This window comes from Chiloscyllium punctatum, chromosome X, assembly GCF_047496795.1.
Source record: "Chiloscyllium punctatum isolate Juve2018m chromosome X, sChiPun1.3, whole genome shotgun sequence".
NCBI lineage: Eukaryota > Metazoa > Chordata > Chondrichthyes > Orectolobiformes > Hemiscylliidae > Chiloscyllium > Chiloscyllium punctatum.
The window spans coordinates 24,497,298-24,510,739 of record NC_092791.1 but is presented as its reverse complement, the minus strand read 5'-3'; the positions used below and the strand labels follow the sequence as shown (position 1 = coordinate 24,510,739).

Below are 13,442 nucleotides of genomic sequence, written 5' to 3'. Positions count from 1 at the left end.
ATTATTTTTGAGGTCATCTTAGGTGATAATGTCCTGATATCATGAAAGGCACTATACAAATCTAATGTTTTTTTAAAATTATTATGAAAACAAATGAGAGTAAATCCCAGTTGGAGGTTTTGATGGCAGAATAAAAAGAAGCAAAGAAAATATCTACTGGTAATAGAAATGGAAGGGTTGTTGGGAGTGGGGGTGGAGGTTGTTGGGGGGCAGGGGGGAGCAAGAAAGAGATTCAATTTAAGAATCTCCCATAGTGGGACTGCTGAGAGTTAGCGTACTACAGTACTAGTAATCCAGAGGCCCAGGGAATGCCACCATGGCAGCTAGTGGAATCTGAATTCAATTGATAAGTCTGGAACATTTTACAAATTAAAATTAAAAGCTTCCACTGACTGGGAAACTATTGAAGTTGCTGTACAAACCCACCTGGTTCACTAATGTGCTTTACGGAAGGAATCTGTCATCCTTACTTGTCCTGGCCTACATGTGACTCCAGACCCACGGCAACGTAGTTGACTCTCAACTGCCCTCTGAAATAGCCGAGTGAGACATTTGCCTATACCAAATAGTGACAAGAGTTGAAAAGGAATGTAACCAATTAGAATAGCAGGCTTTGACCTTGGCACTGGAATTGTCAAGGCACACTATGCCCAGTGCACAGTGCCAAATCATCTTTCATAAGGGAAAGTGTTGGTTTAGATTAGATCACAGTGTGGAAACAGGCCCCTCGACCCAACAAGTCCACACCAACCCTCTGAAAAGTAACCCACCCAGACCCATTTCCCAACACTTACACCTGTAATACTATGGGGCAATTTAGCACGGTCAATTCACCTAACCTGCACATCTTTGGACTGTGGGAGGAAACCGGAGGAAACCCACGCAGACACGGGGAGTATGTGAAAACTCCACACAGTCAGTCACCAGAGGCTGGAATCGAACCTGGGACCTGGTCAGCAGCGCTAACCACTGAGCCACCGTGCTGCCCATAATGTCACCGTACAAGTAATCGAGGACTCCAGGCTATTGTTCTGAGGACATGGCTTCGAATCCCACCAGATGGTGAAATATGAATTCAATAAAAATGTCGAATAAAAAGACAGCCAATGGCAATCCTGTAACCACTATCGAATAAAAACCCATCTGCTTCACTAATGTTTACCTGGTCTGGCCCAATAGTGACCGTAGCAGTGTAGCTGACAATTAGGTTTGGGCAATAAATGCTGGCGCTGCCAGTAATGCCCACACTCTACCAGTGAGTGGGTGGGTGGGATAGAGCTGCCAACTCTGAATGACGGAGAGGCAGAAGTCGCGCCTACGTGTGACGGTTTAAATAGCTGCTCTCGCGGGGTTTGGAGCTTGTCAGAGTGACGTGTTTTGCAGCGAGGAGTAGGCGGTGAGTGAATTTGTTGGAGTTAAGGGAAGAGGAAAATAAAAGTATTCCTGTAAATCGTCTTTTAGCCTGAGCCGAGTTAGACGATGGTGTAGAGGGGCTCAGCCTTCTTGCTAATCCTCTTCCCTCACACAGTTGCTCGGATTCGAGGCTGTCGAATGAACAGGTTGCCAGCGGCCTGATCTGAAAGGCTCTTCCCCGGAAGAGAGTTGTTCCTGTTCCCGTCTTTGCGACGCTCGTTCCCTACATCTCTCTTAATCCATTCACGGCTCCATCTTGTGATCCGTTTCTGGACGCACTCGGGCTTGCTTTTTTTTTAAAAAGTCGTCTCTCACTTAGTGATGAGTTACCAGTCTTTGCAAGGCTTAAAATATATAAAAGTTCTTAAAATTAAGAAATGCCTGTTTTCTCTCAGACAGACAGGAGGCTGGGAGAACACAGCAAGTCAGGTAGCATTAGGAGGTGGAGAAGTCGATGTCTCGGGACTGGGGATGGGTGTGGGGGGGAGCTGCAGGTAAAGTTGGGGGAGGGGTAGAGAAGTGATAGATGAACGCAAGTAGAGAGTATAGCCTGGAGACAAAAGAAAACTATAGATGCTGGGTTCTAAAGTAGATAACCAGGAGGCTGGAAGAAGGCAGCATCAGGTGGTGGGGAAATTGAGGTCTCGGGTATAACCCCTCTCTGCTCGCAACTGCTATCCGTCTCAGTGCTTCTTGCACGAAAGTTTTAATGACCGTCCTGGTTAAGAGGTGCAATAAGAACGCCTATTGAACAGTGTTTGCACTTTCATTTTGCACTGGGATTTTAAGATGAGGTAAAAGTTGTTTTTGTGTAAGTTATTTTGTGCCATTGCTGCTTGTTACTGGGCATTGGCTGGTACTGTACCTTGTCCTTGTATGCAAAGTGATATTGTAGTTTTTGTGAACACTCTGCAAGTTGGGATGCTCCCATTTCTTTTTGCATGTGAGCAACTTTAAGCTCCTTCCCACAGAGTTGATAGTGACGGATGATTTTCTTTTTAAGCCTCTCAGCACCAGGGTCCTAGGTTCAATTCCATTCTCTGGTGACTGTCTGTGTGGAGTTTGCACATTCTCCCCGTGTCTGTGTGGGTTTCCTCTGGGTGCTCAGGTTTCCTTGCACAATCCAAAGATTTGCAGGCCAGGTGAATTCGCCATGTTAAATTGCCCATAGTGTTAGGTGCGTTAGTCAGACGGGAGTGGGTTGTTCTTTGGAGGGTCGGTGTGGACTGGTTGGGCTGAAGGGCCTGTTTCCACACTGTAGGGAATCTAATCTAATCTTTAAAGTTCAAACTGAGGCCACTAGGTCAGTGATGGCCCTTGACATCAAGGCTGCATTTGACGGAGTGTGGCATTGAGGGCTCTAGCAAAACTGGAATTAGTGAGTATGGTATTAGGGAGCAGGTCTGTGCTGGTTGGAGTAATACCTGGCAGATAGGAAGATAGTTAGTTGTTGTTTATTTCCAGGATGTCCTCAGCAGGAGTTCCTCAGGATAGTATCCTTTGTCCAACCATCTTCAGCTGTTTCATCAATTCTTCCCTTCATGGGTCAGAAGTAGGGATGTTTGCCAATGATGGTACAAAATTCAGCACCGTTTGTCAATCCTCTGCTACTGAAGCAGTCAATGTTCAAATGCAACAAGGTCTGGACAATATCCAGACTTGGGCTGAGAAGTGGCAAGTAAGAGTCATGCCACAAATGCCAGGCAATGACCATCTCCAATAAGAGAGACAATCTAATCACTGTCCCTTGACATTCAATGCTGGGGAGGTGATAGCCTAGTGTATTAGGCCATGGGAGTATTAATCCAGAGACTTTGGTAATGTTCTGGGGGCACTGGTGCAAATCCTGTCATTGCAGATGGTGGAAATTAAGTCCAGTAAAAGTTTTTAGAATTAATCAATGATTTCATGATATTTGAAAAACCCATTGCTATCCTCACATGCTCTGGCTTGCATGTAGTTGTCTCTTGACTGCCCTTAGGGCAATTAAGGATGGTAAGAAATGCTGGCCTAGCCAGTGATCAAAACTCAACTGGGCTCTCCGCATAAACAGTGGCGACAAGAACAGGTCAGAGGCTAGGAATACTGTAGAACTCACCAACTGACTCACTTGCCTGGATGAGTGCAGCTCTAAATCAGAGTTGTGTGGAAAAGCACAGCAGGTCAGGCAGCATCCGAGGAGCAGGAAAATCAACGTTTCAGGCTAGAACCCTTTGTCAGGAATGAGGCTGGGAGCCTCGGGGGTGGAGAGATAAATGGGGGCTGTGGAGAAGGTAGCTTAGAGTGCAATAGGGGGATGGAGGTAGAGGTAAAGGTGATAGGTTGGAGAGGACTTGAGGGGGACTCTGAGATCTTTGTAGAGAGAGGAGGAGAACTTGGAGAGAGCCTACCTTGAAGTTCTTCTCTACAAAGATCTGAGTTCCCCCTCACTGTACTCCCCAAGTCCTGTCCTCTGCTGCTCCACCCTCCTCGCTGACCTATCACCTTTATCCCCACCTCTATCCACCTATTGCACTCTTAGCTAACTTCTCCCCAGCCCCACCTCCCACCCTCCCACCCTCTCACTTATCTCTTCACCTCTGAGGTTCTCAGCCTCATGCCTGATGAAAGGCTTTGGCCTGAAACATAGATTCTCCTACTCCTTGGATGCTGACTGACCTGCTGTGCTTTTCTAGCAACGCATTCTACTCTGATCTGCAGACCTCACCTTTCTCCTTGTAGCTCTAACATCACTCAAAGCTGGACAAAGCAGCCTGTTTGATTGGCACCATGTCCACTGCGGCTGTATATGCTGCAGCTACTCAATCTACAAATGCAGAAATTCACCAAAGATCCTTCAACAGCACCTTCCAATGCATAACCACTTCCATCTAGAAGGACATGGGCAGCTGACGTATGGGAGTGCCTCCAAGCCACTCAACATCCTGACTTGGAAATATGTCTCCTTCCTTTACTGTCAGAATTTATATTCTAGAATTCCCTCCAGGATATTTTGGCTCACCCATAGCATGTGGACTGCAGTGGTTAGGATAAGCAGCTTAGCACTAATTTCTCAGGGGTGGCTCAAGTTGGGTAATAAAGTGTTGGCGAGCCAATGACCCCCACACTTCGAATGAAAGAAGAAAAGATTTACAAGGGTGTTGGCAGGGTTGGAGGATTTGAGCTATTGGAAGAGGTTGAATAGGCTCTGGCTGTTTTGCCTGGGGCCTCAGAGGCTGAGGGGTGAGCTTATAGAAGTTTTTAAAATCATGAGTGGCATGGATAGGATAAATAGACAGTCTTTTCCCTGGCATAGGGAGTCCAGGACTAGAGGGCAGAGGTTTAGGGTGAGGGGGAAAGATATAAAAGAGACCTAAGAGGCAACTTTTTCACAGAGGGTGGCTTGTGTATGGAATGAACTGCCAGAGGAAGTGGTGGAGGCTGGTACAATTGCAACATTTAAAAGGCATCTGGATGGGTATATGAATAGGAAGGGTTTGGAGGGATATGGGCCAGGTGCTGCCAGGTGCGACTAGATTGTGTTGAGATATCTGGTTGGCATAGATGAGTTGGACTGAGGGGTCTGTTTCTATGCTGTAAATCTCTGTAACTGAGTTTATTTAATGTAGCTGCTCCTTGGCGATTTAAGTTGATAAGAAATTGAATTTAAGTATTCCACAGTGAAACTGTTTGAAGCAGTTAGGTCGTATTGCTTCAGAGGAGAATTTGCTGCTTTGAGGCCACTAGTTTGAAAGCTGTTCTTTGTATTGGAGTTGGAAATTTTAATTGTTTCACTTGGAAGGGTTGTTTAGATTTTTAAAGGCTATGGTGAATTGCTTCATGAAAGGTCCTTTGATTGTACTTCTGCCTTCTAATTGCAGACTACCGTTCGGTGTGACAAACTTAAATGTCTGATCACTGACCATGAATATTTAGTGATATTTCATTTTTACTGTCTGCAAACTCTTACATTTCAGTTGGAACATCACTGGCTGATTGTAAACTGGAGATGGTTATCTTACTGCAATGTTTGCTCTATCATGAGTTATGATTTTAAGTGGGTGCTGAATGTCATGACCAGACAGTGACTCCAATGTAGTGTTTGTGAGATCCTGTTATGTTCTAATGTAAGCTGGGTGTGGCATTCAAATGTCTAATGGGCATTTAGTACAAATCTGTGTACAAACACTGTATTCCTCAGGTACGGAGGTGTTGAGGGTAATGCTAACCTATTAAGCTGCAACAGAGCAGCATGGTTCCACTTGGTTAACATGCCTTGTGATCTAATAAGTAGATTGAGTTGTTTGTACCCTTCTGTTCACATGTTATGATGGTGATATTATGAGTGTGTCTCTTAAATGTATACTGAACATGGTGAAAGTCAGCCCAATTGACTGGAAAGAAGTGCAAACCAGCTATTGTGGCATGTTTTTACATATAGAATTAAATTCTTTGCCTGATACTTCCCAAAGCACAGTGCAGTATATTCTAGACTGGGTGCAGTTGCCTATGTGATTAGATGGAAAATTGCAGTGATCTGCTGAATGAAGTTTTATGGAATGCATGTCCAAACTGTTCGATCAATAAACATTAGATACCATGGTTTGTGCTCCTGTTACTTGAATTTTTCACTTGTGTTCTCTCTGCTTTTATTTTTCAGATTGTTTGTTTGATCATTATTCAAGAGCAGGAGTGTAGGGTTGTACACATCTGCCAAAGATTATTGTAAGGAGCACTAAATACACATGGGAAGTGTTTTGTAAATAATGCAAATCGTCTGGGGAGCAGTGAAATCTCAAGTGAATGTTGTAGCACCTGTTCAAGGCATGGCAAGCTTTTGAAATGAAGTGATCGTTGGATGCAGAACTGGCTCAAAGGTAGAAGATAGAGGGTGGTGGTGGAGGGCTGTTTTTCAGACTGGAGGCCTGTGACCAGTGGAGTGCCACAAGGATCGGTGCTGGGTCCTTGCTTTTGTCATTTACATAAATGATTTGGATGTGAGCATAAGAGGTACAGTTAGTAAGTTTGCAGATGTCACCAAAATTGGAGGTGTAGTGGACAGCGAAGAGGGTTACCTCAGATTACAACGGGATCTTGACCAGCTGGGCCAGTGGGCTGAGAAGTGGCAGATGGAGTTTAATTCAGATAAATGTGAGGTGCTGCATTTTGGGAAAGCAAATCTTAGCAGGACTTGTACACCTAATGGTAAGGTCCCTGGGAGTGTTGCTGAACAAAGAGACTTTGGAGTGCAGGTTCATAGCTGCTTGAAAATGGAGTCGCGGGTAGATAGGATAGTGAAGAAGGCTTTCCTTTATTGGTCAGAGGTGGTGGTGGTGGAGTACAGGAGTTGGGTGGTCATGTTGTGGCTGTACAAGACATTGGTGAGGCCACTGGAATATTGCGTGCAATTCTGGTCATCTTCCTTTTGGAAAGATGTTGTGAAACTTGAAAGGGTTCAGAAAAGATTTACAAGAATGTTGCCAGGGTTGGAGAATTTGAGCTACAGGGAGAGGCTGAACAGGCTGGGGCTGTTTTCCCTGGAGCATCGGAGGCTGAGGTTATAAACCTTAGAGGTTTATAAAATCATGATGGGCATGGATAGGATAAATAGACAAAGTCACTTCCCTGGTGTCAGGGAGTCCAGAACTAGAGGGCATAGGTTTAGGGTGAGAGGGGAAAGATATATAAGAGACCTAAGGGGCAACATTTTCATGCAGAGGGTGGTACGTGTATGGAATGAGCTGCCAGAGGAAGTTGTGGAGGCTGGTACAATTGCAACATTTAAGAGTCATTTGGATGGGTAGGAAAGATTTGGAGGGATATGGGCCGGGTGCTGGCAGGTGGGACTAGATTGGGTTCCGATATCTGGACGGGTGGACCGAAGGGTCTGTTTTCATGCTGTACATATCTGACTCTGACTAGATGGAAAGACTGTTGTAGCAAACTTGATGAGAAACTGTTTTGGGGTGGGGCAGGGGGAGTGGTTGCAATTGTCGCTTCCCTTAACTGGTCCTGGAATCGAGGAAACAGAATGTGGTGAAGTACAATGTCACGGCATGGTCGAACCATAGAAATGATAAAGCTGAGAAGGGGTTATTTGGCCTATATCATCCATGCTGGCCCAAATGCTCTTTCTAATCCTATCTTCCTGCACATGATCTATAGTCGTGCAGATCTAACTTCTTTTAAGGAGTTTTAAGGGTCTCTGCCTCCACCAATACAAGCAGTGAATTCAAGAAACCTCACCAGCCTTTTTTTCAAAACTTTCCTCACATCTCCTCTAATCTTTCTGCTACTTAGCTTGAACCTATGAAGTCTGATTCTGAACTCGTGTTATCCCTCTGTCGTCTTTGTTCAAAGGAAAGCAATGCCAACCCCCTCCGATCTTTCCTCATAGCTGTAATTCTCCAGCCCTGGTGGCATTCTAGTAAATCTTCTCTGCACGCTCTCCAGAGCCATTATGTCCTTCCTATAATATTACCTGAACTGCGCACAATACTCCAGTTGTGGCCTCACCAGGCTCTTAGTTTTATTACATCCCTACTGTTTGACAATTTTTTTTTTGACTTTGCTTATTTTCTTTACAGTGGGTGATATCTCCAATTTACTAAAATTGGACTTGGCTGAGCCTGTGCAGTGTGCATCTGTGTTTTTGTAAGTATTTTTGACTCTTTCCCTCAAACTTGCATTTAGTGTCATTTTTAAGACCTTTGAAAAATATGCATGCATAATGTTGGTTTTTGAAATTCAGAGCTACATCCTACCAAAGGTTTTACTGTATTAAGATTGAGCCAGAGGCTAGCAGACTTTACACTAGTAGGTAAGTGCAAATACATTAAGCAAGCTCGCCCACTGTGTCTGATTTAATGTAAGCTTTTGCATAATTGAATTCTTAATTAGAGCTTTGGAGTCAGCATCTTGACATCTTGGGGCTGTCATATTTGTAGATAGAATCCAGTTGGATGACTTTTTCCAATTTTGAGCTGTCGTCTCTTTTTATTCGGGAACCAGGTAGAGCTGCTGATCTGATTGAAGCAGCAGGTAATGTGTATTTAAAGTTTAGTGCATAGTGCCTACACCTCAGAATAATCTAGGTTTATTGTTTAAACTCTGCAAATGATGTGTGTATTTGGGGATTTGATCCTTCTATGTTCTTTCTTTCAGATAGCTTGCAGTGCTAATGCATAGATTCTGATCTGTTAGAAAATTAACTCCTGGACATTCAGGAAAGCTTAATGTAGAGTTGATAAAGGGGAACTTGTAGCTATGTATTAGGGTCTCCAGAAGGCATTTGCTAAGGTGTGACATAAGCTGCTTGGACAAGATAAATGTTCAGAGTATGGAGGTAATGTATTCAAATAGATTGTGCATTGGCTAAGGCACAGCAAATAGTCAGGATTAATGGATCTTCAGGTTAGTGACATAGCTAGTGGGGTGCCACATGGATCCGTCTTAAGGCATCAGTTATTTGTTAGCTTGTGGACAGTTAAGGTTATAAGATTACAAAAGTTTTGGATGTAGGTTTGCTCGCTGAGCTGGAAGGTTCATTTTCAACTTCGTCCGGTGGCTCACTGAAGATATTACCTAATAGGGTGACCATGTCTGCAAATGAACCTTTCAGCTCAGCGAACAAACATACACCCAGAACCTCAACCTGAGTTGCAAATCTTCTCCAAACTTGGGGTGGGGGGTGGAGAGAAAACTGTCTAGTGTAGATGGCAGAGATCCCGAGGAGAGTATAAAGGCAATAGAGTATACTTAAGTGGGAAATTGGGTGTGGTAAAAAGGAGACATGAGAACTTCAGCAAATTGAGTTAAGCAGAATCCAAAGGTATTCTACCTTACGTTTTAAGGACAAAAGGGTAACTAGGGAAAGAATAGAACCTCTTAAAGATCAGCAAGGGTGCCTACATGTGTAAATGCAGGAGATGGTGATACTAAATGAGTATTTTGTATCAGTGTTTTACTGTAGAGAAGGATACAGAAGATCGGGAATGTGGAGAAATAGTGACATCTTGAAAAACTTCCACATGACAGGAGGTGGTGCTGGATGTCTTAATGCGTAAGGTAGAACTCCTAGGACTTGATTAGATGTACCCTAGCAGTCTGTGGGAAGCTAGAACTGATTGTTGGGCCCATTGCTGAGGTATTTGGATCACTGGTAGTCATGTGTTGGAACACCAGAGGTTGGCTTATGTGGTGCAACTCCTTAGGAAAGCTGGTAAGGAAAAGCTAGGGAACTATAGACCAGTGAGTCTATCAGTGGTGGGCAAGTTGTTGGAGAGAATCCTGAAGGACAAAATTTACATGTATTTGGAAAGGCAAGGACTGATCTGGGGTGATCAATGTGGCCTTGTGCATGGGAAATTGTCTGGCAAACCTAAAGATTGAATTTTTTTCTCTTTTTTTTTTGAAGAAGTAACTGGTTTGAGGGCAGAGTAGCAAATGTGATCCACATGGACTTCAGTAAGGCGTTCGTCATGGTAGACTGGTTAGATCACAGAATATAGGGAGAACTAGCCATTTGGATACAGAACTGGCTCCAAGGTAGACCGGGAAGTGGGAAGATTGCTTTTTGGATACGAGTGTAGGAGGTATGGTTAGTAAATTTTGTAGATGATGCCAAAATTGATGTAGTGGACAGCAAAGACTTTTACCTCAGAACAATGGGATCTTGATCAGATGGGCCAATAGACTGAGGAGTGGTAGATGGAGTTTAATTTGGATAAGTGTAAAGTGCTGCATTTTGGAAAGGTAAATCTGGGCAGGACTTCAACATTTTAATGGTTAGGTCTTGGAGTGTTGCTGAACAAAGACGAAAGTAGAGTTGCAGGTAGATAAGATAGTGAAGGTGGTGTTTGGTATGCTTTCCTTTATTGGTCAGTGCATGGAGTATAGGAGTTGGGAGGTCATGTTGTGGCTGTACAGGACATTGGTTAGGCCACTTTTGGAATATTGTGTGCAATTCTGGTCTCCCTACTATAGGAAGGATGTTGTGAAACTTGAAAGGGTTCTGAAAAGATTTACAAGGATGTTGCCGGGTTGGAGGGTTTGAGCTATAGGGAGAGGTTAAATAGTCTGGGGCTGTTTTCCCTGGTGATTTGGAGATTGAGAGATGACTTCATAGAAGTTTTATAAAATCACAAGGAGTATGAATAGGATGAATAGTTGGTCTTTTCTCCTCTAGGGTTGGGGAGCCCAAACCAAGAGGGCATAGGTTTAAGGTGAGAGGGGAAAGATTTTAAAAGGGATCTAAAGGGCAACACTTTCATGCAAAGGATGGTATGTTTATAGATTGAGCTGCCAGAGGAAGTGGTGGAGGCTGGTACAATTGCAACATTTAAAAGGCATCTGGATGGGTATATGAATTGGAAGGGTTTAGAGGGATATGGGCCGGGTGCTGGCAAATAGGACTAGGTTAACTTAAGATATCTGGTTGGCAATCTAATCCCATTGGCCAGCATTTGGCCCATCTCCCTCCAAACATTCCTTAATCAGCTGTACAGCATGGAAACAGACCCTTCAGTCCAACTTATCAATGCCAACCAGATATCCTGAATCATTGACAAATGACACTGAAGGGTCTGTTCCATGCTGTACAGCTGATTTTTTTTTAAGCAATGTTTGGAGGGATATGGGACTAGTTCAGTTTGTTCTGGTCAGCATGGGCTGGTTGGACTGAAGAGGCTGTTTGTTTCTGTGCTGTATGACTCTTTTGTCTATATTAATGACTTGGCAAAAAATAACTCATATAAATTGATACTTTAAGTGGGAGGGTCTGTGGGGTTGAGGATGTGGAACTCGAAGGGGATGGAGATATATTGTGGGCAAAAAAGGGCAGATGGCTTTTTTTTTAAGGGAAGTGTAGTGGGATGCACTTGAGGAAGAATCAAATGGTATGCTGTTGTTGAAATAGATTCAAAGTGCAGCACAAAGGGACCTGGGTGTCCTTGTGCATGGAAACAAAGTTAGCATGCACATGCTGCACTGTTAGTGTGCTGTTTTTAAAGTAGGGCAGCCTTGCTAAATTGTACAGGGTGTTGAGGCTGCACCCTGGAGTAGTGAGTAAACTTTGATCCCCTATATTGATAGGTTATACTGGCAGTGGGGGCTGTTCAAAAGTGATTCACGAAGCTGTTTCCTGGGATGAAGGTATTGACTTCTTGGGAATGACTGGACAAATTAAGCCTTCCCTCATGAGTTTGGAAGAATGAGAGGTGATCTTAACGTAACACAAGATTCTGAGGGAGCTTGGCAGGATAGGTGTAAAAATGTTCTTACCAGTGAGGAAATCTTGAATTAGGGGACACAATTGGCAAATACGGGAATATTTAAAACCCAGATGTAAAGGAATTGTTTTGTGAATTGTAGAGAATTTCAGACTGTTGTGGAGGCTAGATCGCAAGTAGTTGAGGCAGTGGATAGTTTTTAGTGTGAACTGAAGGCTGGCTTGCGCAAGAGTTGAGACCTGGGGCATATCAGCCATGACCTTGTTGAATGACAAGTCAGGCTTGAGTGGCTGAATGGCCTGCTCCTGTCTGTTAGTATGTAAAGTGGTGCTTAAGAGTTAGTGGGTGTTCTTTTCACAATGAATTCTGGTGACCTGTTTTTTTTCTCTCTGGTGTTTGGATTCTAGCTTGGAGACTTCAGTGATCCTATCATGCTTTTTTTTTTCCTCCCTCCCTATAGGTGGTGATAGACCTCTATAATCAAGTAGAAACTTCCTGAAAGCAGTGGAGGAAAACAAGTGATTGACCATGGGAATCCTTATGTCTCTTAAACAATACTTTTCAATGAAAGAAATGAGAATTCTCATGGTTGGTCTGGATGCTGCTGGAAAAACTACCATTCTGTACAAATTGAAGCTTGGTGAAATTGTTACCACCATTCCCACAATTGGTATGTTAAGATCCTCTTCCCTTCTGGAATAATAATTGAAGAGTTAGTACCACATCAAGCTATCTGATTTGTATGGGTTTCACTTTTTAGGTTAAATTACTAACTCCTTTATTTTAGGTAGTATAGCTATGGGCTGAAAGATAATTCTTATATCAAGTCTACAGAAAAAAAACTTGAGTGTACTCATTAAAAACCAGTGCAAGACTATTCTCATTGCACTTTCCAGCACTTAGCCTGTAATTTTTTTAATGCCTTGGCATCACAAGTGTGCATGGCATTACATAGTATTTGAGAGCTTCTGCCTCTCCCACCCTTGCAGGCAGTGAGTTCCAGATTTCCATGTGTGGAACCAGTCTGCAGTTAGTGCGTTTTTTAAAATTGCACATAAAAATATTCTTTGTCTTGACACTAGTTACATATTAGTAGTAGTTTTCTTTGCTTGTTCTTTATTATTTCCATGAGAGCATAGCTGTTTGTTTGGATAACTGGACTCAGCCAAATCTCCAACAATGAGAGCAAGTGGAAATAATTCAGTGCTGCCTTGAAGCAGCAAAAGCCTAATTAAATCAAGGTCCTGAAATACTGAAGTAAAGATCCTTGCTGGAAGGCAGCTGCTTTAAACCCAAAAGAAGCAAATGTTTTTTTTTCCCCCAATACTATACCTGATGGTTTGAAAATGCAGCACTAACAAATGCACAGTTTATCTTTCTATGCCTAGTTCTGTCTAATTGGGCTCTGGAGGGACTGCAGTAGTGCTGACCAGCTCTCCTAGCTAATAGACTTAAGCATTCTAGGAGGAAAAAGGAAAATGTGAATAAAGCTGGTAAGAGTAACCTGTTTTATTTTTCTCTCTCAGGTTTTAATGTTGAGACGGTAGAATACAAAAACATCAGTTTCACTGTGTGGGATGTTGGTGGCCAGGACAAAATTCGATCACTGTGGCGTCATTACTTTCAGAACACACAAGGTATAAGAAGTGATTCTGCTTTTAATTTTCCTTCAGTTAAATAAATTGGCCCTATTTAGCATCTCTTCAAGAGAAAGGAAGAGACACTTGTCCTGAGGTTTGCCTCTGGGTTCTGTATATGATTCAATGTTTCTTTAATGGTTTGTAGAAATGTAAACCAAGTTGTCTGCTTTTAATCTTTTTC

At 43.2% G+C, this 13,442-nt stretch overlaps 1 protein-coding gene across 6 annotated transcripts in view; it reads left to right on the top strand.

The window, feature by feature from the left end:
* The first annotated feature begins 1,282 nt into the window (after window positions 1-1,282).
* Window positions 1,283-13,442, top strand: part of LOC140471196 (ADP-ribosylation factor 3-like) — a 52,824-nt gene continuing 40,664 nt past the window's right edge. Inside the window, exons 1-4 of one of the 6 annotated variants that reach the window (XM_072567094.1) lie at window positions 1,283-1,396; window positions 7,980-8,046; window positions 12,082-12,291; window positions 13,148-13,258. In XM_072567094.1, coding sequence (XP_072423195.1) covers window positions 12,150-12,291; window positions 13,148-13,258 — 253 coding nt within the window. In that variant the 5' untranslated portion in view covers window positions 1,283-1,396; window positions 7,980-8,046; window positions 12,082-12,149. The other 5 variants (XM_072567097.1, XM_072567098.1, XM_072567100.1 and 2 more) reach the window with 5 other exon arrangements.